This window comes from Colias philodice, chromosome 31 (assembly GCF_061535455.1).
Source record: "Colias philodice isolate Cphi_HAF_F1 chromosome 31, ilColPhil1 Martin Lab GWU primary, whole genome shotgun sequence".
NCBI classification, from domain to species: Eukaryota; Metazoa; Arthropoda; class Insecta; order Lepidoptera; family Pieridae; genus Colias; species Colias philodice.
Window position 1 is genome coordinate 4,262,998 of NC_143116.1, and position 27,861 is coordinate 4,290,858.

The 27,861-nt window shown below is 35.0% G+C and overlaps 1 protein-coding gene across 3 annotated transcripts in view; it reads right to left on the bottom strand.

Annotated features, from left to right (window-relative positions):
- The window catches only part of LOC149475230 (uncharacterized), a 31,269-nt gene extending 8,128 nt beyond the window's left edge, over positions 1-23,141 (bottom strand). Inside the window, exons 1-12 of one of the 3 annotated variants that reach the window (XM_089713590.1) lie at positions 22,814-23,141; positions 16,015-16,140; positions 14,867-14,981; positions 14,017-14,114; positions 13,472-13,562; positions 12,532-12,614; positions 12,140-12,227; positions 11,366-11,481; positions 10,004-10,180; positions 9,497-9,585; positions 8,639-8,761; positions 597-704 (exon numbers count right to left, since the gene is read on the bottom strand). In XM_089713590.1, the coding sequence (XP_089569716.1) occupies positions 597-704; positions 8,639-8,761; positions 9,497-9,585; positions 10,004-10,180; positions 11,366-11,481; positions 12,140-12,227; positions 12,532-12,614; positions 13,472-13,562; positions 14,017-14,114; positions 14,867-14,981; positions 16,015-16,140; positions 22,814-22,939 (1,340 nt within the window). In that variant the 5' untranslated portion in view covers positions 22,940-23,141. The remainder of the gene's footprint in view (positions 1-596; positions 705-8,638; positions 8,762-9,496; positions 9,586-10,003; positions 10,181-11,365; positions 11,482-12,139; positions 12,228-12,531; positions 12,615-13,471; positions 13,563-14,016; positions 14,115-14,866; positions 14,982-16,014; positions 16,141-22,813) is intronic. The other 2 variants (XM_089713588.1, XM_089713589.1) reach the window with 2 other exon arrangements.
- Between the last annotated feature and the right edge of the window lie 4,720 nt (positions 23,142-27,861).

Here is a 27,861-nt window from a genome sequence, read left to right on the forward strand (position 1 = left end):
TCCAAATAAATAAATAAATAAATAAATAAATAACTAAGTAATATTTAACCCGGCCTCGCTTGTTATTTCTAACACTATATTTATAAAATGTGTTTTAGAATGATAAAATTCTATAGTTCATGAATTTTTCAAACAATAAGAATACTTTGTTTAATAAATCAGCGTAATAGTAAAATGCCAGATTAATCTATTATTTAAAAATCAATAAACAATGGATTATTAATAACTAGCTTCCCGCCCGCGGCTTCGCCCTCGTTTTCAAAGAAAAACATAGTTAGTTCCCGTTCCGTGATCATCATCCGTGGTTATGATTTTTTTTGTGTAATTGGAACGAAGTTCATTGGAAAATCCTCACGACACTACGAATATTAATGCAAATTCACATAAAATTTAGGGAGCCTCCTCTTAATTATAAATATTGTTAATTTATTTGATTATACCTCCTATAATACTTATTTCAAAACGAAAGAAAACTTCGTTCCAATCGGGTGTCCCACATGTGACACCTCAGACATTTTTGTGTATATTTTTTGTTTGTTTTAATTTATTTAAATCCCAAATAAAAAAAATACTACAAAATAAGGCAATACACTCACATTCTATGATTCATAAGTCCGGATCTATGTGTGAACGTTTTATCACAGTCTTTACATTGTATGCGACGCTTGTGTGTGTCCCTGTGGTATCTGTGTTGGTCCACTGAACTGGAATGAATGAACGAATGAATGAATGACGGAATGAATGAATTTTATTCATAGAGCATATAAATAAAAATAAATTGATAAATTTTCAAAGGTATGAAAAAAATATATTTATTAAGCATTTGAATGCTATATAGTCCATTGAATAAAAAGTTCCAGAGTGCGTGAGTTAGTAACGTAGGATGTTTCTTCAGAAACATGTCAAGAGTCCCTAGGTAATAAACATACTAAAACCCCGGGACACTAGGAAGAGCCCCGGAGTGGGAGGAGGGGGGAAAAGGTCCATTTTTTTCATTTTTCGCTTAAATCTCAAAAATGGTACATGTTAGAGAAAAACTTTCAAGGAAAAGTTGAAAGGCCATAAAATTATCTACAAGTTGTTCCTAAATCATTTTTTCCTATATCCTACCGTTTCTGAGTTACACGCAGTAAAAAATAATTTTGGCTCAAACAATTACCCCATACGATCAAAAAATATTTATTTCTTCCAAAAAAACTCAAATGTGCAACTTGTGACCGGTACTGATAGATTGCTCTTAATTAGGTCTATAATTGGTAAAATAAACACATTCCTCCATGGAAGCCTTTAGGGTGCACTCACACACATCAGTCACCGTCAAGTCACCGATGACTGATCGGTGACGGTTTGTGTACGTATCCACAAACACCAGTCACCGTCATGTTGTCCGTCAGTCACGTCGCCGGTTTGACTGAATCATTGAACACATACATCAGGTTAGTCAGTGATTAGACGTGTGTCACGCTAGAGAACATGTAGCAATTGACGGTAGCACGACGCTGACTGAACTGAGACGTGGCGGCACCGGGTGAGTGGGGATAAAAGTATTATACATGTATGGAAAGATTATTTGACGTGCCTGACCGGTGACGTCACTGATAGATTTCGTGCCGGCGACTGTCGTGTGGGAACAGAGTCATACTAGAACTATTGATACATATTTTTTTTTAATCCTGTCCGGTGACGTGCCGTGACGGTGACTGATGTGTGTGAGTGCACCCTTAGGAGGAATCGATTGTCAAAATATTATATTAGGGTAGTTTGAGTTACTGAACTTGATCTTTTTATTTTTTTCTTCCATAAAACTCAAAAGTGCAACTTGTGACCGTTACAGATAGATTGCTCATAATTAGGTCTATCATTGATAAAAATACCAGATTCCACCACGGAGGCCTTTACGGGGAATTGAATTTTATTAGGGTAGTTACGATACTTGAACTTTTTATTTTTTTTCTTCCAAAAATCTCAAATGTGCGACTTGTGACCGGTACTGATAGATTGCTCTTAATTAGGTCTATAATTGGTAAAATAAACACATTCCTCCATAGAAGCCTTTAGGAGGAATCGATTGTCAAAATATTATATTAGGGTAGTTTGAGTTACTGAACTTGATCTTTTTATTTTTTTTCTTCCAAAAAACTCAAATGTGCAACTTGTGACCGGTATTGATAGATTGCTCTTAATTAGGTTTGTAATTGGTAAAATAAACACATTCCTCCATGGAAGCCTTTAGGAGGAATCGATTGTCAAAATATAATATTAGGGTAGTTTGAGTTACTGAACTTGATCTTTTTATTTTTTTCTTCCAAAAAACTCAAAAGTGCAACTTGTGACCGGTACAGATGGATTGCTCATAATTAGGTCTATCATTGATAAAAATACCAGATTCCACCACGGAAGCCTTTACGGGGAATTGAATTTTATTAGGGTAGTTACGATACTTGAACTTTTTATTTTTTTTCTTCCAAAAAACTCAAATGTGCAACTTGTGACCGGTACTGATAGATTGCTTTTAATTAGGTCTATGATTGGTAAAATAAACACATTCCTCCATGGAAGCCTTTAGGAGGAATCGATTGTCAAAATATTATATTATTAGGGTAGTTTGAGTTACTGAACTTGATCTTTTTATTTTTTTCTTCCAAAAAACTCAAAAGTGCAACTTGTGACCGGTACAGATAGATTGCTCATAATTAGGTCTATCATTGATAAAAATACCAGATTCCACCACGGAGGCCTTTACGGGGAATTGAATTTTATTAGGGTAGTTACGATAGTAGAACTTTTTATTTTTTTTCTTCCAAAAAACTCAAATGTGCAACTTGTGACCGGTACTGATAGATTGCTCTTAATTTGGTCTATAATTGGTAAAATAAATATATTCCTCCATAGAAGCCTTTAGGAGGAATCGATTGTCAAAATATTATAATATTAGGGTAGTTTGAGTTACTGAACTTGATCTTTTTATTTTTTTCTTCCAAAAAACTCAAAAGTGCAACTTGATACCGGTTCAGATAGATTGCTCATAATTATGTCTATCATTGATAAAAAAAACAGATTCCACCATGGAGGCGTTTAGGAGGTATTGAATTTATTAGAGTAGTTAGGTAAAATAAAAAGCTTTCGAATTTTTCACATTTCATTGGATGTAGCTCGAAAACGGCTGCGAATAGAAAAAAATGATCTAGGTACAACTTGTAGATAATTTTATGGCCTTTCAACTTTTCCTTGAAAGTTTTTCTCTAACATGTACCGCTTTTGAGATTTAAGCGAAAAATGAAAAAAAATGGACCTTTTCCCCCCTCCCCCCACTTTGGGGCTCCTCCTAGTGTCCCGGGGTTTTAGTATGTTTATTACCTAGGGACTCTTGACATGTTTCCGAAGAAACATCTTACGTTACTAACTCTCGCACTCTAGACCCCCCTTGGAGGGACTCATTCGATGGACTAATAGTTAAAACTAAATATAAAATTCAACAACTTGATAAATTTTTAAAGATTATAAATATAATTCTTTCTCTTGCATAGCTTCCTCCTCTATTTCCTTACTATTATCTTATTTTCTTCTTTCTTATATACCTACTACTATATATTTGTTCTACAGGGTGTCCCACTATTGGTATACTAAGCGCGAAGGGACTTGTAGTTTTGCATACACTGATAACGTAAAAAATACTTAAACAACAAAATTACGTCAAACATTTTTTGCAAAATTTTTCCTGAAAATCTACGTTTTCTTCTCTAGCTTCGCGCAGCCGGCATATACTACTTCGCTAATGTGAGCATTTTGTCTATGAAAACATAATCTTAAACGATAGCTCACGTGCTCGTGGCAATGTTGGATGGGTTGCTTGTAATCGGTGTACACATAGAGTTTTAAGAATTCATCTATTTGAAAAAAAAATGCGTCTGGAATTTTATAAGTATTTTTTACGTACTCAGCGTATGCAAAACTATAACCTCCATTGAGCTTAGTATATCCAGTGGGACACCCTGTATATTTGTTCTATATGTTATGTTTATTAAATATTTATAATTATATTTTCTCTGGTTATATACTTCTACTATATATGTATTGTATGTGATATATATTATACACATTGAATATTTATAATTATTCTTTCTTTTTCCCTAACGCCTTATTTTTTGCTCACCCACCTCCTTTTAACGTCTCTCCTTACATATGTATACGTTTACATATACGTTTGTACACATTATTTAATATTTTCCTCTTATCTGTACTGTATGTGTCTCTATTTCTTTTGTGTGTGCAATAAATAATAAAATAAAAATAAAATATAATGATTATTCTAACCCACGTTTTTCGTGAACGATTTTTTAATTAAAAATATGTCATTTCATAGTATTTGAAGGCTATAAAACTAAATGTTAAATTAAAACTAAACATACGTTCAATACACATAAAAAAACACAAATGGTATAAAATACGGGCTTATAGCCTATGGCGATCTCTACCACACAAAATTTATAGCTCTAATAAAATAAAACGCTTGATGGCAGACAAGAACAATAACTATTTTTAAAAAACCGAACATATCAAAACCTAACACACATCTTGCTACATGTCGCTACTAAATAGTTTGTATATGAGTGATATTGTCGATATAAAATAACACCCCTACTTATCGCAATATTCACTAAACAATCATATACAAAATTATTCTATACAAACTATGCCAAGAAGCAACATAAATTTATAATGTTTTGCTGAACATAAACTTTTAGTAAGAATATCAGCTGGCATATCAGCTGTTGGCAAATACAGCACCTTAACAATTTTATCTCTTACTAGATCACAACAAAAATGATATTTAATATCGATATGCTTTGTACGTTTATGAAATGCTGGATTTGCACACAGCTTCTGCGCACCTTGGTTATCATTAAATATGCAAATAGTGTACATCTTATTGGTTATTTCATATTGTAATTCCTTAAGATATAATGCTTCTCTACATGCTTCAGATAGACCAATATACTCTGATTCAGTGCTAGAGAGGGCTACACATTTCTGTTTTCTACACTCCCATGATATTACACCATCAGATAACAAAAAACACATTCCAGTATATGATCTCCTATCTTCAGAGTTAGAAGCCCAATCAGCATCTACATAGCCTGTTATTTCTGAATTACCTTCTTTACAATATTTTATTCCATAACATTTAGTTCGTTTTAAATACCTTAATACTCTTTTTGCATATTCCCAATGCTCTTTTGTATGACAATTATTAAACTGACTTAAAAAACTTATAGAGTAACTAATATCTGGCCTAGTTAAGACTGACAAGTACATCAAACTACCAATTAGTTGTTGATAGGGCACATGACTATTTGCCCCTACTGGACCTTTATTTACATTTAATTTGACCTCCATCGGAGTATCAACAGTCTTACAATCACTTAAATTAAATCTGCTTAAAAGTTGATCAATATAAGCTTCCTGACTCAAAGTTACATATCCTTTATCTTTATTGAAGGTTACATTCATTCCAAGACATAATTTAGCTTCACCTAAGTCCTTAATGCTGAAATTATTAGATAAAATCTGTTTCAAGTTATTAGTTTCAATTATATCATTGGAAAATATAAAGAAATCGTCGACATAGACAGACTGTCACAATGGTCTTACAATTATTAATATTCTTTGTATACATACATGGTTCTATTTTTGACCTTTTGTAACCATTACTGATCAAACAATTATCAACCTTTTTATTCCAAGCTCTAGAGGCTTGCTTAAGTCCATAAATGGCAATTTATGAATAATATAATAATAATTTATGTCATTAAGCACTTGCAAATCCATATCTGTCTGGCTGCTGCCTACGCCGGGGACCAGATATTATGTTGACATTGTTCAATATAATGGAGTCTTCACTGTCTGTTGTACCAGTCTCAGAGCTATCTAATGTGTCTTCTTCACAAGGTACATATAGTTCACTGCTGTCATCTGTGTTCGAGCTCTCTGATTGTTCAAGTGAATCTTCCTGAGGTGTCAAGTCTTTTTCCTCCACTGGAACCATATTCACTTCATCTGAACAATTTTCCTGTACCTTCAGATCACTCTCTGTCTCCATCTTCTCCAACACTATAACATCTCGACTGGTAGTAATGGCATTAGTCTTCGGGTTGTAAATTCTGTACCCTTTGACCTCATTGGAATAGCCGACAAGGATACATTTATCAGACTTTCTGTCCCACTTTAATCTCTTTTGTTTCGGCACATGTACCATGACTGTACTACCGAAAACACGAAGATGACTTACATCAGGCTTTCTGCCTGTCCATATCTCGAAAGGAGTTTTATAATTTAATGATGCGGTCACAGTCCTGTTCTGTAAGTACACTGCTGTGTGTGCCGCCTCTGCCCAAAACCTTTTCTCGAGACCTGCATCAAACAGTAGACACTTGGCTTTCTCAACGACAGTCCGATTATATCGTTCCGAGAGGCCATTCTGCTCGGGAGTGTATGGGTTCGTTTTGTGATGTACGATCCCATGCGACTTCAAAAAATTGTCAAACTTACTGTTGCAGAATTCTGTCCCGTTGTCACTTCTCAAGATCTTTATGCTGCAATTAAGTTGATTCTCAACCTCTGCTTTATACTGTTGAAAACATGTTAATGCCTCATCTTTACTTTTCAAAAAATAAATGTATGTCATACGACTAAAATCGTCTATGAACAGCATAAAGTATCTAGAACCACCTAGAGATAGGTTTTCCATTGGTCCGCAGAGATCAGTATGCACAATATGTAGCAACTCAGTACTTCTGTTACCTTCTTTGGGAAAAGGTAAGCGGCTCTGCTTCCCCTCACAGCATGCAACACATGATGACTTTGATATATCAGTCTTACTATCAAGTGTCAATCCCTGTACAGCATCTTGCATCTTGTTCAAATACTGGCTGTTGACATGACCTAGACGTCGATGCCAAACTTCACTGGACACCATCACTGCAGCCGATGAACAACACTCAGGCATGTTTAGTTTATACACACCATTCAACAGACTCGCTGTAGCCACTAATACTCCTGCTTGGTTGAAAATCTGACATCCATTATTGTTGAATGAAACTTTGTTTCCTTTTGATATAAGTTGACTAACAGACAACAGATTTGTAGTCAACTTCGGCACGCATAATACATCTTCCACTGTAATATCGTATTCACAGGCATGCGTCTTTGTCGTAATCTGCACATCTCCAGTACATACTACTGGTATTTTATCTTTATTTGCCACGACAATTTCTTTGATCATAACATCTCGCGACACATTTGACAACCATTCTTCGTTCGCGGTAAGATGAACACTCGCCCCGGAGTCAATATACCAGTCACTTTTACAAAATTCACCATTCAGGAACACGGCGCTAAACGCGTTACTTCTTGTGCGTTCGTTTTTATTTGTATTCGACGCATTTTTGTCCGAAAATGTACACTGATTGCGATAATGTCCTGTTTGTTTACATTTGTAGCATCTAATGACTTTTGGTTTTGACTTTGACAAGTTTGACATCTGTTCAGTGTTACCAACATTCCGTTTCATCTTATAACTCGCAAATGCTCCACTGGAATTGGAAGCGCTACTGTCTTTGCCATTTCCACTTTCTTCCATGTCCAATAATTTTGTTTTAATGGCGTCTGATGTCAATGGTATGCCGCAATGCTCAATCGCCATTATCATAGGGGAATATTTTTCTGTTAATCCCGCTAACAAAAGCGATGCGACCCACTCATCATTGATATTAAAGCCCGTACCGCTTAATTTTTGGCTTGTTTCAATGATTTGTGTCACGTATGAAGTCATTGAAGCACTATTTTCGAGTCGTATTGAAATCAAACTCCTCAGCAAACTGATTCTTCTCGTGAATCCTGAGTCATCAAATAGGTTCTTCAATTTCTTCCACAGCTCATGTGTCGTTTGTACACTTTTTATATGCACATAAAGCGACGAATCTATTGTCATGATCAGCTTAGCTCTGGTTTTCGCGTCACCTGCTGCTCCTATTTCTGCTGGTACAGTCTCCGACTTGATACAATCAGACAATCCCTCCAGCACCAGAAAATTCTCAGCCGCAAAAGCCCATTCGCTGTAGTTTTCACGTCCTTTCAATTTAGGCACACTAACAAGATAATTCGTCGTCATTTTCAACTAAAAAATCTGGGCTCATAACCTCTAATAAAATAAAACGCTTGATGGCAGACAAGAACAATAACTATTTTTAAAAAACCGAACATATCAAAACCTAACACACATCTTGCTACATGTCGCTACTAAATAGTTTGTATATGAGTGATATTGTCGATATAAAATAACAATAGCCATACAAACTTTATTGCACTAAAACCTTATGAAACTGATCTTTATGTTGATCCACTGAGCTGCAATCAGCTGCAATAAATGAAGTACATATAATACGATATAACTCACTCACAAATTTACTTTTTATATGAACATTTTACTAACTGCATGACTTAATCATGTATTCTATCGAATAAGTTGCCGTATACTTGCCTTATGTTCTTTAAATTACTAACCAACGCACTCACTAACTGACCATCACACTAACCAACTCACTCACTCACCAACTCACTCACTAACTAGCTCACTCACCTCGAAACATGGCCGCAATCGTCACACGAATAACTTTTAGTGTCATTACTATGGGCACTATCATAGTGCCGTAATAATGTTTTAGCGTCGTTCGAACGCATTTTACATATTGCACATTCGTATCTGAAAATAATAATAAATATTGTTAAAATAATATTATAAATAGTTTGAAAAACTAATAAAACACGCACGTTAGACGTTCAACTTCTTTGGGAAGATTCAAAGATACCAAAATCGTCGCCTTACTCCATGACGTGACGGTATTGCCATAACGCGACGTTTAAATTTTACTCTCAACGCGCAAAAAGTTTCACTTGAAAAATAAACTAAAAAATTGGTTGTCTGTAAAGTCGGTTTACTGACGACAGTTGAACGTGACAACGTCCGATTGTGCTTCTTTGTCGCTCGTTCCGCGCTCTCGCTCGCACTTCAAGCCTTACATGGAACGCCTCAGAGCGAGGTAACGCCGCATGAGTCATGTTTTTTCGTGCGTGCAGCCGGCTTTATCGAATTATAAGACGTTGTCACGTCAAAATATAAGTATAGATTATTAATCTAAAAAATCATCGTTTGATATTCTACAATCAAGCACCCTAAAGGAGTCGGTTACATACAAACATGCGTTTTAATCTATACTATAATAAAAAGCGTGTTAATCTATACTAATATTATAAAGTTGAAGAGTATGTTTGTTTGAACGCGCTAATCTCAGGAACTACTCCGATTTGAAAAATTCTTTCGGTGTTAGATAGCCCATTTATCGAGGAAGGTTATAGGCTATATATCATCACGCTAAGACCAACAGGATTGGAGCAATGCGAGTGAAACCGCGCGGCACATCTAGTAAATAATAAATACCTTTTCATATGCTTCTTATAGTGTGCGCCAAATCTTTCTATAGATGGCAGTATTGTTTGACAAATGGGGCACGAATAGTTTCCTTTTTTCTGTAAATATATAAATAAATCTATACTAAAATTATAAAGAGGAAAGGTTTGTATGTATGTATGTATGGTTTTCACGCATAAACTACTAGACCGATTTTGATGAAATTTGGCACAGATATACACACATCTTAAGAGCCTGAGAAAGAACATAGGTTACCTTTTATTGCGAAATATGTACCACGGGCGAAGCCGGGGCGGACCGCTAGTAAATCATCTTCTTATATATAAAAATGAATCGCAAAATGTGTTGGTAAGCGCATAACTCGAGAACGGCTGAACCGATTTCGATAATTCTTTTTTTATTATATTCCTTGAAGTACGAGGATGGTTCTTATGTAGAGAAAACGTAAATTATATATACCACGGGCGAAGCCGGGGCGGACCGCTAGTCATAAATAAATAAATATTTGATACTTACAAGATCATGGCGATTCTTCACATGAGCACTATAAGTGGATTTCTTTGTGAATGTAATTAAACAACTTGCACATTTATATTTTGAGTTTGAAAAACTATCATTTTGCGATATCGCTAGTCTTTCTGCCATCATTTGATCATATGTAAGTTGTATCGTATTTATTTTTTTTGTTTGTTGCTGCAAAAATAAAAAAAAATATAAACAAGGATATTTTAAATAGAATTTTCATTATTATCTTTATTAGATTTTCCTGTAAAATATTAAAAAAATGTGTGCGTGTACTAGTGTACACACGTAAGAAGTGAAACTTCTTTATGACCTTATTTTTCAAAAAATAATTTACTATATGCAACTTCACAGAAATACGTCGAATCACGCGTGGTAGGGATAAGAAAAAGATGGCGCGTAACGGAAAAATGTCACGCCGCACGCGTAACGAAAAAACGTTACACAAAATTTTTTTCCAACCCCGATAAAGAAGTTTCACTTCAAAAATATAAACAAAGATATTTTAAATAAAATTTTCATTGTTATCTTTATTAGATTTTCCTGTAAAATATAAAAAAATTGAATATTATTTGGGTACAGCCATTACTGAAAATATTTTTACTTTTTTAACCGACTTCAAAAAAAAGGAGGAGGTTATCACTTATCAATTCGGCCGGTATATTTTTTTTTGTTGTAATAGTTTCCTATTGTGATTAAGTGTGTGAATCTATGTTTAAAATCCATACACATCGGTTAAGCTGTTTTTGCGTTATAGCATAGACAAATATAACCTTATAGATATCTAAATAAAAAAGGCAATAAGTTAATTTTTGAAGTGAAACAAAAGTGTAAAATTTCAAGGTCGCGTCATGGAGTAAGGCGACGATTTAAGTATGTTTGAATCTTGCCAAAGAAGTTTCACTTCTGACACGTGTGCTCGGCACAAACGCTCTTTTTATCTAAAAACTAGCTTTCCACCCGCGGCTTTGCCCGCGCAGTAAAAAAAACCCGCATAGTTCCCGTTCCCATGGAATTTCCGGGATAAAACCCTAGCCGGGATAAAAGCCTATGTCCTTTCTCGGGTATCAAAATATATCTATACCAAATTTCATGCAAATTGGTTTAGTAGTTTAGGCGTGATTGAGTAATACACAGACAGTTACTTTCACATTTATATGTAATATATACTAGTGGTCCGCCCCGGCTTCGCCCGTGGTACATATTTCGCAATAAAAGGTAGCCTATGTCCTTTCTCGGGTATCAAAATATCTCCATACCAAATTTCATGCAAATTGGTTCAGTAGTTTAGGCGTGATTGAGTAACAGACAGACAGACAGAGTTACATTCGCATTTATAATATTAGTATGGATTACCTCTATCTCACTCTTTCTCCTACTCCTATTAATCCTTCTCAGTCTATTCATCTTCCTTTCTTTTAATAAAGATTTGTTTATCTCTTCGTTGTTTCCTTGCTCAAAAGATTCCATATCTGTAATAAAATTATATTTATTTTATCATACACTAGCTTTCCGCCTGCGGCCTCGCCCGCGTTTTCACAGAAAAACAACAAGTTCCCGTTCCCGTGGGATTTCCGGGATGAAACCTAGCCTATGTTGCTCAGTGAAGTCTGCTTTCTAATGGTGAAAGAATTTTTGAAATCGGTCCATTAGTTTATGCCTGAAAACCATACATACATACATAATTACAAACCTTTCCTCTTTATAATATTAGTATCATACATATATTATTTTATTTATATATATTCATTGTCGCTGTCGTTGTCAGTCCGTCGCCGTCCCTATGTATGCTTAAATCTATAAAACTATCAAACTGATTGTGATGCGGTTTTAATAGATAGTGTGATTCTCCAGGAAGGCTTTAGTACACATATAAGTTTTAGACAAAGCGAACAAAGCCGCGGGCGGAAAGCTAGTATAATAAAATCTATACTAATATTATAAAGCTGAAAAGTTTGTTTGTTTGAACGCGCTAATCTCAGGAACTACTGGTTCGAATTGAAAAAATCTTTCAGTGTTAGATAGCCCATTTATCGAGGAAGGCTATAGGCTATATATAATCACGCTAAGACCAACAGGAGCGGAGCAATGCGGGTAAAACCGCGGGGCACAGCTAGTTTTTTTACTTACCTAAATTTAGTACAGTCTTGTTGTCTTCATTTATTTCCTCATTTCTACTAATTTCTTGTGCATTTTTATGTCTAACACTTTTCTTACCCTGAAACAAAAAATGTTTAATTTTTAACGGATTTTAAACGCGAATTATTCATTATATTATTTAAATAATCAATATACTATATTCATTTGATTATCGGTTGGAAAAATATATAATAAGAAGCACTTTTGTCGTGAAACTTCTTTAGACGCGTTGCGAGTAAAATATCAATCGCGTCATGGCAATATCGTCACGTCATGGAGTAAGACCTAATTTTATACCATTTGCCAAAGAAGTTTCACTTCTGACATGTGTGCTCAACACACGCTTTTTTTTATTCATTTTGAATTATTTAAAGTAAACTCACAATTTTCTTCCTCCTTAACTTTTCCTTTGAATTTGAACATATCTTGAAATCTTCTGAAATTGTATGTTTATCTTCATATACCCCTGAAATGAGCAAAGAGTTATGAAGTAGCAATGTAATCTCTATACAAGCTGTCCCACTGTTGGTATACTAAGCTCAAAGGAGGTTATAGTTTTGCATACGCTGAGTACGTAAAAAATACTTATAAAATTCCAGACGCTTTTATTTCAAATAGATGAATTTTTAAAACTCTATGTGTACACCCATAACAAGCAACCCGTCCAACTTTGCCACCAGCACTTGAGCTATCGTTTAAGATTATGTTTTCAGACAAAATGCTCACATTACAGAAGCGGTATATGCCGGCTGCGCGAAGCTAGAGAAGAAAACATAGATTTTCAGGAAAAATTTAGCAAAAAATTTTTGACGTAATTTTGTTGTTTAAGTATTTTTTACGTGATCAGTGTATGCAAAACTACAAGTCCCTTCGCGCTTAGTATACCAATAGTGGGACACCCTGTATAATAAAAATGAATCACCAAATGTGTAGGTAGGCGTAAAACTCGAGAACGGTTGAACCGATTTCGTTAATTCTTTTTTAATGATATTACGAGGAGAAATCGTAAACACATACCCAGGGGCAAAGCCCGGACGGAACGCTATTATATATATCTTCTTCTTCTTATATATAAAAATGAATCGCAAAATGTGTTGGTAAGCGCATAACTCGAGAACGGCTGAACCGATTTCGATAGTTATTTTTTTATTATATTCCTTGAAGTACGAGGATGGTTCTTATGTAGAGAAAACGTAAATATTATGTACCACGGGCGAAGCCGGGGCGGACCGCTAGTGTAGAATAACAATAAGTAGGAAGTAGGATAGTTTCTACATACTACATAGTATGTAGTAGACAGTAGTAGTAATATGGGTTACTTACCATTATTAAATTCCAATTTAATTTCTCCATTATTTGGTAATGACAAACGATCTATGTCGCTTGCAGATGACACACTGTCTTCTGGATAATTCTACAAATAATAGAAATAACTTTATTTTAAAAAGAGCGTGTGTGCCGAGCACACGTGTCAGAAGTGAAACTTCTTTCACAAGATTCAGATATGTACCAAGATCGTCGCCTTAGACTATGACGTGACGGTATTGCCATAATGCGACCTTGAAATTTTACTCTCATCGCGCCTAAAGAAGTTTCACTTCAAAAAATAATATTTAAAAAGAATAAAGCTTGTCGAAATGGGGAAATATTGACTGTTTCTTTTTTAATTTACCTCAAAAACAACTGCATTAAAAAAATCATTTGATTTTGAAAAAAAAAGTTCCACCATTAGGAAGCTAGATAAATTTATGAGTGTATAAATATTATAGGCTATATTTTACTACTTTTATCAATACAGGTAAATAAAAAGAGAAAGAGATGGTAAGAGATGATAAGAGAAAGAGATAGGCAGAGAATAAACGACTTACAAATTCATCTTTCACATCACAAGGTATAGATTGTATTTCTTCTGCGTTCAAATCATCATCTGAGTCACATTTAGGAAACTCATCACCATTATTAGTTACTGAAAAATAAGATTTTACTAATAACTAGCTGTGAGAAGTCCCATGTCCCCAAGTGGGGTAAGGGGCAGATGCATTATACATCTGTTTCACTGATCGATTTTTTTTAGGGACAAGTAGGTGATCAGCCTACTGTGTCCTACCTGACCGAGACATTTTTTTTTCTTCGTCTCCACCGGGAAACGAACCCAGGACCCTTCGTTAATACCCTCACGCGTCAACCACTGTACCAAGGAGGCGAACATAACTAGCTGTAACTAGCTGTGCCACGCGGTTTTACCCGCATTGCTCCGCTTCTGTAGGTCTTAGCGTGATATAGCCTATAGCCTTCCTCGATAAATGGGCTAATTAACACCGAAAGAATTTTTCAATTCGGACCAGTAGTTCCTAAGATTCGCGCGTTCAAACAAACAAACTCTTCAGCTTTATAATATCAGTACAGATATTTATGTTCACTTATCTAATACATATAAAATTCTCATGTCACTATGTTACCATACTCCTCCAAAACGGCTGGACCGATTTTCATGAAATTTTCTGTACATATCGGGTAGGTCTGAGAATCGGCCAACATCTATTTTTCATACCCCTAAGTGATAAGAGTGGCAGAACAACGTTTGCCGGGACAGATAGTAATATGTACGCTTAGATCTTTAAAACTACGCAACAGATTTTGATGCGGTATTTTTTAATAGATAGAGTGATTCAAGAGGGCGCGCGGGCGGTAAGCTAGTTCTTAATAAATTTCTCTTACCTTCATCAAATTCAATTTTTATCTCATTGTTCGGTAAAATGTTAATTGCTTCATTTGCATGTATTCTTAATCGTGGCGGTCGTGAGACGTCACTCAACAAGCATTCTTGAAGAGACTAAAAATGAAAAAAAAGAATTATAATTATTTTTTTAGACAGACTGATTTGTTTGATAAATAAAAAAGACTGTGCCGAGCACACGTGTCAGAAGTGAAACTTCGATGGCGAAATCGAAATCGTCGTCTTACTCTATGACATGACGGTATTGCCATAACGCGACCTTGAAATTTTATTCTCAACGCGCCTAAAGAAGTTTCACTTCAAATTGGTCACCCATCCAGTTTATGAACGTGCAAACCGTTGCTTAACCTCTATTTTGTATTAGAAAGAAAGAAAATTATTGTCATCAACACGATAAACCAAAAAAATATATTATGGTATGGAAAAATCAATATTTATATGTAAAACTAATAAAAAGACATCCATCTTTGATATTTACAAAATTTTAATAAAATCTGCATGTTTAAAGTTGGTCAAATTGAGTCTAAAGGTGTGGTTATATTCTAACGGTGAATTTTACATTTATAACTCAGACCCCGGAATCACAGACACAATAGAAAATCTATTGTGTCGTGGACAGATCGGGCCGTTCGGGGCTTAATGGGTTAAACAAACATAGAGATAGAGCAAGAGAATTCTTTTGTGGTCTTTTAGTGTAAACAAAAACTTATATTCAGTGTTGTTCAGTATTAGAACATTGCATAGAATCTTTTCGAACGCACTAAGAACAACAAAAGAATGCTCTACGCCTGTTTACATTAAAAGAATTTGGCATAGTGGGGTTAGAATTAGCGTTCGCTCATTTCATGTAAATGCTCTGTAAAATGTTGTTATATAATACTAGCTTTCCACCCACGGCTTCGTTCGCGCAGTCAAAGAAAAACCCGCATAGTGCCCGTTCCCGTGGGATTTTCGACATAAAACCTTTTCTATTTCCCGGGGTAAAAAGTAGTCTATGTCCTTTCTCGGGTATCAAAATATCTCTATACCAAATTTCATGCAAATTGGTTCAGTAGTTAAGGTGTGATTGAGTAACAGACAGAGTTACTTTCGTATTTATAATATTAGTATGGATTTAAATCTTACTTACCTCTTCCGTATAAGTCTGCAATATTCTGAATGAATCTTTCACTTGGTCCCGAAAGGCAAGACATTTTTTTAGTATAATCGAACAATCCCAGCATACTATAGGCTCAATACATAGTGGGCTGAGAAGCTGAAATAAGACAATAGTATTTGCGGTTATATTATACTCAAACTGAAACTCAAAAATTTATTTATTCAATTAGCTTCTAGAAGCACTTTTGAAACGTCAATACATATTTTAACATTTACCACCGAAGAAACTCCATAGTTGCTCTTTTAAATCATGTCAGATTAAAGCAGTATCTACAGAGAAGAACCGGCAAGAAACTCCATAGTTGCTCTTTTAAATCATGTCAGATTTACAATTTAATTATACAATATACATACCGTCATATCCTCCAACATTGCCCGCTTTTCACAGTGTTTTGATCATATACAAGAAAAAACAAAATATTTACAGAATTGATGCTGTTATTTGAGTAGGGAATTGAATTTAGAATGAATAGATATACTTGAAATAATCATATTCTTAATAGTTTCTCTAAAAATAAGGAAGAAAGAGGTGGGCGAAGTAAGGTGGAAAAGTATACAACTTTGCCCACCTTTAATATTTCAGCCATTTTAAGACATACGTAGCTGTTTTTAAGAGACAAAGTACAAGACAAGGCAAAGATGCCGAATCTCTTACAAAAAATGATCCAAAATAAGTAGATCTTCATTAAATTGTATGGGCAAAGTTAGGTGTAATTTTCTCACAATCTTCATACAAAAATCTTTAGGGTTTAGGGTTGTCACAAAAAAATCAACTAAGTAAAGGATGAAAAAATTAAGTTTAATAAAATATGTAGGTGGGTAACAAGTAATAGGTAGGTACACATGCAATAATATTGCGTTCGTACTGTTTCTAGGTATATCTTTAAAATGACACTGAAATTATGAGTATTTATGTACCTATACGTAACTTCTACTAAACATTTAAAAAGTACCTAGGTAGGCATACATACTCGTACAATCCTACCTAGGTACCTAAAAGAAAAAACATGCTGTGTACTTAATTTATACCTAAAAAAAATTACCTTGCTACCTATTTGAGAAGTCTGTTAAAAATGTGTCAGCCCTAGCACCTCAAAACGATTGGGCAATGTTGGGATAGGTCACACTACGTTTATTAACCTAACATTGCCCAGCGACAAAACTTCTATAATACTACGTATTTTTGCTTGGAAATAACAAATAACCTCCTTTTTTATATTCTATTTTAATAAATAATAAGATATATCCACGTATTCTAATTGATTCCCAGTGATCAGAGACAAGTTTTTTTAGAAAAATTTGGCACCACCAAAACACCTCCTTCTTTGTCGACATGTAGCAGCAGACTGATTGACGTTATACATGTACTATCTAATCAGTGTTACGAGAAAAGACTTTAATTTTCTACCACAAAACAAAACAAGTCTTAAATGTCATGCTACTCCACATAAACACTCGGGAAAGTTAAAATTTCTATTTGGGCAAAGATAGGCTGGAAAGGCAATGTTGGAGGATATGACGGTATAACATCATCTTCTCTTATATATAAAAATTTTTTTTTTTTTTTTTTTTTTTTTTTTTTTTTTTTTTTTTTTTTTCATCTGCAATCAGCGGATTTCGCTATAAGCGGATGTGTTGTAAGTCAAAGTTTGGCAGGTAGAGCGAGCCCTCCAGTGAGGACAACTGCTCTTCAAGTAAAAAAAGCTAGATTACATCTTTTCTTTTAAGACGTTTGTGGTAGGACCTTTTTATCAGTTGGCTAGCTAGTTTGTTGGGATGTTTCTCCAGTCTAGCAACATAAGATTTTGTATGCGTGTTAATTTCATCTTTTATGGAGCATATGTTAGTGTGGCTTTGAATTTCAGCATTAGTAGTAAACCAGGGGGCATTGCTGAGAGTTCGCAGTATAGTATTTTGCTGTCGTTGCAGTAGCGAGATCGATGAGTTACTGGCACTACCCCATAGTTGAATGCCGTATGTCCATATAGGTTTAATTACACTTTTGTATATCAGTAGTTTGTTGTCCAGTGACAGGCGACTTTTCCGGCCCAGTATCCAGTACAAGCTGCGGTAGCGAATGTTTATTTCTTCTCTTTTTGCTTTGATGTGGTGGTTCCAGGTCAAACGTCGATCCAAGTGTAGCCCGAGGTAGCGGACTCTGTCAGTGTGTGGTAGTGTAGAATCTTTAAGCTTTACAGGCGGGCAATCTTCTTTTCGAAGCGTAAAGGTGACGTGTACCGATTTTGAGGAGCTCGCTTTAATTTTCCACCTCTCCATCCAGTCCGTGATTGCGTTGAGACCTTTTTGTAAATTTTTTGATGCAATTGCCGGATCCTTACTACTTGCTAGTATTGCTGTGTCATCAGCGAATGTTGCTGTAGTAACGTTTTCAGTAAGCGGTAAGTCAGCTGTAAAAAGTGTGTATAGTACTGGTCCAAGCACTGAACCTTGTGGCACACCTGCTCTGATGTTGTAGATGTTTGATGTCTTTCCACTTTCCAGAATTTGAAAGCGACGTTCACTAAGATAGGATTTTATAAGTAGATAAAAGCTGTGAGGTAGATTTTGCCTTAATTTGTATAGCAAACCTTCGTGCCACACTTTGTCAAAAGCTTGCTGGATATCCAAAAACACCGATGAACAGTATTCCTTTTCTTCTAGTGACTTCCGAACTCTTTCAACTACTCTATGAACCTGTTCAATAGTGGAATGTTCCTGTCTGAAGCCAAATTGATGATCTGGAATAGCATTGTTCACTGCGAGGCAGGTAAGCATTCTGGATAACAAAATCTTTTCGAATACTTTAGACAGTATCGGTAATAGGCTAATGGGTCTATATGATGATACCTCATTAGCCGGTTTGCCAGGCTTATGTATCATCTGAATGTTTGATAATTTCCAGAGATTAGGAAAATGTTGAACCCTTATAATTCCATTATAAAGGATGGTCAGGAATACTATAACCTTACGGGGCATCTGCTTTAAAATTTCCTTGGTTATAAGATCTATACCAGGCGCTTTTTTATCTTTAAGATCTTTTATCTTCCTCCATACTTCGGCGGTAGTTACTGGTTTTGGTGGGAGAGACATTTGCATATCCTCTTTAAGGGCATTAATGATTTCATCGTCGTGTCCAGTGAAGGTCTCTTTGTTGGGACGGAAAACTTTTTCTAGATGTTCGGCAAAGCAGGTTGCTTTTTCCTCTGGTGTCCTCGCCCAGCCTTGCGTTCCTTTTATTGGTGGTTTAGCATTCTGTGGACGATCATAATTTTTTGTAAACTTCCAGAGCGAGTAATTCGTCGAGGCATTTGCAGTCAGCGATTGGAGTTGTGTTTCGAGAGTTTTATTTCGCCAATTATGAAGCATATCTTTCAGTTTTCTTGCCTCTCTGTTGAATTTTGTTTTATCTGTACTCAACCTGCTGTCGTGCCAGATGCGCCTTGCTCTTCTTTTATTTACTATAGCCCTTTTTATATCGCGAGGATAATTATCAGGTATTTTTAAAGTCCTACTTTCCAGAGTGTTTAGGATACAGGCTTTTTGAATAAGCGATGTTACATATTTTGTGGATTCTTCTATGTCATCGGGTGTCTTCAGGGAAACTTTTAGGTCAATATTATTATTCAGATATTCTCTAACGGAATCCCAATCTGTTGATTTATTATGAAGTGTCTTTATGTTTTCTTCTTCTATTAGTAGGGTGCTAGCTGTTAGTAGAACTGGAGTGTGATCAGAAGAACCATCGTAGCAAGATTCTATTTTAAAGTAATATGTTGACATACCCTTTGTAATGAAAAAGTCGAGTAGATCCGGGATTTTATTCTTATCTGAAGGCCAATACGTTGGCTCGCAAGTAGTAATGACACGCATGTTATTATTGTCTATACAAGTTTTTAGTTGCCTGCCCCTTGTAGTTGTTAACCGTGATCCCCAGTGAGTGTTCTTCGCATTCCAATCGCCTCCTGTAATAAAGCGACTTCCTAGACTGCTGAAGAATTCGGAGAACATTTCACAGCTAATTTTATGTCTTGGAGGGCAATAGACCGCCGAGACTTTGATATAGCCGGTCCTATCTTCTATAGCTATTGTAGTAGCTTGGATGTAGTCGGTTTTAAATTCTGGTAAGATATGATGTTTAACTGTCTTTCTCACAATAATTGCAGATCCAGCGTGGCCAGTTCCGTCTGGGTGGAGTGTTACATAGCATTGATATTTATTAAATTTTATGTTTGAAGCTGAGGTACAGTGTGCTTCAGATACCAGTAGTAAGTCTAAGTTATGTTCGTTAAGAATCAGTTCGATTTCATTTCTATTAGGCGCTAAACCATTTGTGTTCCAGGTGGCTAGCTTCAGAGCTGTCATTTTGACATTTTGTCGACTAGCTTAGTTATGAGTACCATTAGATTACTCATTTGTTGTAAGATTTGATCGAACTTTTCGTTTTGTTTTATAACTATTTGTTCAAGTAGAGAGTTATCTGCTTGTTTTGTTTCAGTCTTCTGTTCATTATTCTTCTGTCTTAGTATATCTGAGTAGAGAGTATATTTCTTCGGATTTTTCGTTTCTCTATTAGTGTTATTATGATCTATGATTATATTATTTTCAGATGGAGTTTTAAAATCTTTTTTGTAATTCGAGTTTAGTTTGTTATTGGTTCTTCTGGCAAGGATCTCTTTGTAGATTTCACATCCCTTATAATTAGCTGGATGTGGTCCGTTGCAGAGAGCGCACGTTGCCGGCATATTTCTATCGTGTTTTTTACACTCGGATGTTTTGTGTGGTTCTCCACATTTAACACACCTGTACGGGCGCATGCAGTAATTTTTAGAGTGTCCGTATTGCTGGCATCTGTGGCACTGTACAATCGATCGTCTTTTCCTTGGGTCTTCTATAACAACGGACTGGTGATATATAAATTTTAACTCTTTAACAATTTTATTATTAGGTCCAGGAGCAATGTTTACGAAAAATGTTGAGGTTGGTTTTTTTTCAGGTCCATATTTTGCGTTAATTATCTCGCCTACAACTGTGTTTCCAGTAGATTCTATTTCCTCTTTAATTGCAATAATTGGTGTTGTGGGATGTAAATTTCTAATGACTACTCTAAAGTTTCTTTGATCTTTTCTATTAAAAGTATGACCAATTATTCCATTTTCTCTTATTAGTGTTATTATTTTTTTATAAATTTCAACATTTATGCAGTTAATTCTTAACTGATTTCTGCTAATATTTTTAAGAGAAAATTGATTTTTTTCAGCAACACTTTCAAGGAGTTCTGTTAATCGATTAACATCATCAATTCCGTACAGTATAATAGGTGGTGGTTTGCTGGGTTTCCTGTAATTATTGTCTGAATCATTTTCTTCTGCCAAATCCAGGGGGAGAACACTGAATCGGTTATATGTCTTAATTTCTGGGGATGGTGAATTTGATAGCTTTTTTCTTTTAGGGTTACGTGCTTGAGGTATTCTTTGCCAGGGTGGTGGTAATATTGTTTCTGTGTTTTCCACTGGATAATTTTGTTCAACACTTAAATTATCATCAAGAGGCAGATTCTGATTAGTTAAGTCAATTGATTGTTTTGCAATAGGCACATTACCTACCGAATTACTGCGTGGTCTCTGAATAAAAAGGCTCGGATGAAAGGCCTGTTGCACGAGTTTCTTGTTACCAGTAGCATTTGCTGTCGCAGGAACCTGGTGGCCCATTCCTGTGCAGTTATCAATCAAGGGTGCTGGCAAAATTGTGCCCCCCCCAGAATACGAGGGGCTGCCCGAGGATTGCTCGGGGAGGGATTCTCCGGAAGTACCGGTACCCTCCTGGGGTAGTTTGTTTTTTAATTTTGCCTCCATCTTCCTTCTCGCCTCTCCACTAAGTTTGCAGAATGCCTGCCGGTTAGTCCCGCCAGCCACTATCTTGTACTGGGCCCTTTTGGCGCACGTCGTCCTTATCGTCCCCAGCCAAGTACTGAGAGCACTGCTCACATACCACTCTCAGGAGTATTTATTTCAGCTCTCCAACCTAGGTTTTTATAACGGAGTTAACCTTCTCCGGCCTTGTGGTCCGCGGAGGATTCTCCTCTACCCAATGCATGAACCAGTTTGTCCATCCACAGGGCGTTCCCCTATCCGCCACCTGGGGACGCGGCCTCTAGGGAATAAGGCTACCCCGAGGCATATATATATATAAAAATGAATCGCAAAATGTGTTGGTAAGCGCATAACTCGATAACGGCTGAACCGATTTCGATAATTCTTTTTTTATTATATTCCTTGAAGTACGAGGATGGTTTTTATGTAGAGAAAACGTAAATATGTACCACGGGCGAAGCCGGGGCGGACCGCTAGTATATTATAATAATAATATGTCAAAGAACTGTCCTGTGGTATTGTAAACAACAATATTATAAAAACACAGACAGTTCCTGTTGGATTTCTAGTATAAAAAACATATCCTATGTCCTTTTTCAGGTCTCAAGTTATTCCTGTACTAAATTTCACGGCGGGCGGATTATTAGTTAGATTAAATATATAGTAAATTTCATCCTAATTTTATACATTGTAAATATGCTTTCATGTTTAAAAAACAACAATAATCTAAACTGTAATAAATCAAAGAGTTAATATTTACTTATGTTTGGAATATTTACACAAAAAAGTACTGGATCAATTTGAAAAAAGAATTTTTTCAAGTTAAAAATTGAAGACAAACTTTTTACGAATATAAGAAAATACTAGTAATAATAGTACATATTAAAATTAGTTACTTACCGGTATTTCATTAAGGGCATCTAGATAGTACTTTTTTAAAGGTTCATTATCAAGTTTATTTAACGCACGATCAACACATAAACAGGCCATACACAATACATTTTGTATTCCTACTTTTTCATCCATTTCTAACTGGTTTTATTGCAAAAGAAGTATTTAAAATCTTGCATTGAATAGTAATAGTATATTTATAACTATGAACAGATTTTCATTAATGAAATTAGGTACAAAATATTGTAAGCACTTAAAGCAAGTATTTGTTTATTTTTATTGATTGATTTAATTTCGATTTCGAAAGTGGCATCAGTAGCTCCCTAGAGTATATTTGTTCTGTGATCAGTAGGTACCTAAATAATTAAATGTCAAGTGCCAACATAAGACATTGACGTAGATAATAACATTCAAAAACATGTTAAGTAATACCATGGAATATAAGTCATACTGGAACCCAAACTCCTAAGAATAAATAAAAAACTGATAGAATGACCGCAAGTAACCCCTGTTTACCCCATAGGGTAGCCAGCGTGATTGTAAATTTTTCCCCTATTGACGTGCATTAAAAAATCGACTGTCAGTAATAATAGTCTATATGACAAAAATCATTAATAAAATCCGCTAAAAAAATGAAATTTAAACGAGATTCATGCAGGTTTGCTTTTCCATTGAAATAACAAAGGTTTACAACTTTTAAAATGGACTGCTTATCGAACACGCTCATAATTTTTTTCCCATATTTTGAATTATGTTATGAAAATCGTTGCGTGGCAACCCCAATTCTAGGTGGCAAATAATGTTTACTGCAAAATGGCGGATGTTTCTGTTTATTTCGTTAGTTTGTTGTCTTATTTTGGAATTATTCTGAATTAAGATTAATTACAATGGTTATTAAATGTATTGTGCGCGGTTGCAAAAGTGAGTGGTATCCAGGATGTGATATTATATTTCATTCGTAAGTACAAAACACCATGCATAAACTACGCTTCATGTGAAATTGTAATTTAGTAATATTTCTACTAAAATTGTTGTTAAATCTGGAATAATAGATCGAAGTTGTGATTATAATGTTAATTTTGATTAGTTTTTTTCCATTTAACTTCGTTATTTGCTTCTTATTTAATGATTCATGATTGTAATAAATATTAGACTAGGGTGTCCATACTTCATAAAATAGGCATGACGAAAGATTTTCAAAACCTCTTCCATAATGTGTGTATACGTTTATTAAACAAGAAAAACCCTATATTTCGCTAATATACTTAAATTTAACGAAGATAAAAGCCATTTTTCAAAAAATATTTATTATCTGTGCTAAAACAGCTCACAGGTGTCATGGCGTAGGCGTGACGTCACTCTTACGTAAATACGTAATTATCTGTATGCATAGCGAAGTAAAATTAAACAAATATTTAATTATAAAGTGTTATAGAATCTAATTTCAAAGTTTATAAGTGGTGTGCAGTATTGCAATGTGAATCTACATAAAAATAATACCCAAAAAAAGTGTTAGTAATTGTTTAAAGTGAGAAAATAATATGAAATGATTGTATAAATTTGACGCAGAGAAACCCGAACCACATATTCGTGAATTCGCAATTATATTTCTGTTTTGAGTCGATAAAGCATACGTGAAAAAATAGAAAATAAATAAAAATGCGTATTCTCAGCATATTCATAACAACAAAATACACCTGCCGCGAAGTTGTTGTGAGTTGTTTACGTAGACGTGACGTCAAGCGTGTTTAAGGGTGCACTCACACACATCAGTCACCGTCAAGTCACCGATGACTGATCGGTGACGGTTCGTGTACGTATCCACAAACACCAGTCACCGTCATGTTGTCCGTCAGTCACGTCGCCGGTTTGACTGAATCATTGAACACATACATCAGGTTAGTCAGTGATTAGACGTGTGTCACGCTAGAGAACATGTAGTAATTGACGGTAGCACGACGCTGACTGAACTGAGACGTGACGGCACCGGGTGAGTGGGGATAAAAGTATGATACATGTATGGAAAGATTATTTGACGTGCCTGACCGGTGACGTCACTGATAGATTTCGTGCCGGCGACTGTCGTGTGGGAACAGAGTCATACTAGAACTATTGATACATATTTTTTTTTAATCCTGTCCGGTGACGTGCCGTGACGGTGACTGATGTGTGTGAGTGCACCCTTAGTCAAAATGGCCGACTGCAGAATTTCAATGTTTTATTTTATTGATAATCTCATTAATCTTAATGTTTTTAATATTTCTAAGTCACTATTTTTAATTTATATATTATACATATTCCCTTAAAAACACTAATTCGAACATTTATGGATACTGTCGTCATGCCTATTGTGTATTTCGGTACGGTAATTTATATGAGGTAAAAGAAAAAGAGAAGTCTTTCTCCACTGACTACTTACTCAATTTGCGTGAAAGTTAACGGGATGAAAACGTTGTTTACTACTTCTATATAATGAAACGTACGGACGGGATAAAAACGTTGTTTACTTCTTTTATACAATTATATAAAGTATATATGGTCCCTACTGAAATGGAAGCACAAGACAACAGCACAAATTTCGTGTAATCTGTATCTGAATGACAATTTTATTTATATTTTTCAAATAATCTTCTTTCCCTTTATAGGTTTCCATCCAATCAAGGGGAACTTAATAAATGGTTGAATATAGTACAATTAAAAAAACCTTTTTTTGAAAAAGCGAAGATTTGCTCTCTTCATTTCAAACCAACAGATTATATGGTTACGGGAAAAAGATTAAGACCAGGAGTCAAACCATTTTTTAACGAACAAGCAAATTCTTCTCCGTTACAGGTATGTAACTATTTAATAAAAATAAAATAAATATTTCAGGACAATTTTCACACACCGCACGATCTGATCCCATACTAAGCTTTCGCTTGTGTTATGGAAACCAGATGGCTGATAAACATACATATATAATTTTAAATAAATACTTATATAGATAATTAACACCCAGACACAGAGCAAACATCTATGTTCATCACACAAATATTTGCCCCGGGTGGGAATCGAACCCACGACCTCTGGCTTGGAAGGCAGGGCCACTACCAACCAAGCCAACCGGTCAGTCATTCTTTTGTAACTTGTTACTTCTCATACTTGTTGTTCAAAAAATTGTGTTTGATCTTTGAATGACAGTGATAAAGACACACCTTTAAGATCAAAGCAGTGTTTCATGTCTTAGAAAAAAAAAATTACATTGAAACATTTTGCTCTTGACAATTTTTTTCGCAGTTCGTTTAGAAAGAGATGAATTCGCTTTTGATATAGCCCAAAGTTTTTTTTTAGATACTGTTCTAAATATTTTAAGAACTAAGGGATGAGCCTTTGTTATTTAATTCATCAGTTCAAGGAAATTAAAAATGAAAATCTATCTAAACTGTCAGTTTAGCCTGATACTGTTCAGGATGATGGAGATTGTAATATTATAATAAAATTTAATGTTACACTCTTATAGTTTTTTGTTATAATGAGAATAATCTGTCATAAATTAATATAATACCTAATATATGTATTTTGCAGTTGAACGAGGAATATGCAACTAGCGCAGCTTGTAAAAGAACCTGGGAAACTATGTCAGCCAAACCATCTACCAGTCATGTAAGTGGACAAGCCATTTTATAATTTTAAAACCTTATTTATATATGTAATAAAATATTAATTTCTAAGGAAAAAGGGTCAGTAGAACATTTATTTATTCAATTTAAAGAATACTCCGAAAAGCAGAGCTTGAATTATCCCCATAAAAATATAATAAATTATGTGGAATCCTGTGCTTTGGTGGCAAACAGAATGCTTGAAGATATAGGACACGAAAAGCAAGTACTTAAAAGAGTAAAAGAAAAAATTATAGAATCAGTTGATCATGAGTTTTTAAAGGCTTGTCCAGCACATTGGGAAAGAAATCTCAATTATTTTATTGACAATGTATCATATATTTGTATAAAGAGGCACTGTACATTAAAAAATCGTCAGCTCTCAGAAGAAGCTTCGAAAGCTTCCTTAAAGAGAAAAATTGATATTTTAAAACACAAATGAAATTGAAAAATAAAGAAAATTATTATAATTCCTGAGTTTTTTTTGCTAATGTTAATGTAGGTCATGTTTTTGAAGTTACATTTTTCTTTCTGGTTGTGCAATAGAAATGAAAAGTTATAACAAATTAGCATAATATATGACGTAGGTACTACGTCATATATTATGCTAATTTGAGATAATTATTCATTCCTATGGCACATCTAGAAAGAAAAATTCAGTTTTGAGTAATTTTCTCTAAAATATTTCAAATATCCCGCCCTAATCGCGTTCTTTAGTTGTTCTGGGGGTGCCACTAGATGGCGCGCAGCAAAACTGTCTTTACTTTTTTTGTACGAAGTCGTCGTTCTCATGGAACTATATATACTACGTATGGAACCCACACTCCCTAAGAAAAAGTAAAGTCAAAAAATTTGACCTTGAATCTTATCGTTTCCCCTCCGTCTCTTTCTAGTTACGGTGAGTCATGGAAATATATATAGTATGTCTATATTTCCGTGGGGTGAGTATAAATGTAAAAAATTCAGGATATTAAGGAAAAAAATAACGGATACATCAATTTTATTCGTATTAAAATTTTACTATAATACTAGATTTTGCCCGCGACTTCATCCTCGTTGAAGTCATAAAACATAAAATCCCATTTATCCCGTGGGGATTTCGGAATAGCCTTTCTAAGTGCACCTTTAGGATACTCTAGATATACAGAGTGTGCCAAACTTCATGTCTTTAGGTCCAGTGATTTTAGGCTGTGCGTTGTCTGTCAGTCACTAAGTAACGGGAGAGTTTTATATTTATTGATTGATTGATGGTTGATGATTTACGGCGGAAATAAATTACGTAATTGCATTTATTATTCTAATATAGTTACTCTAGAGTTTTTGCAAATAGATAAAAAATAGATGTTCAAGTATTTAACATTGGAAAATTGTAATGTTCCTTTCAGCGTTTTTTCATGTTTGCGACTTCCGCTATCTGTA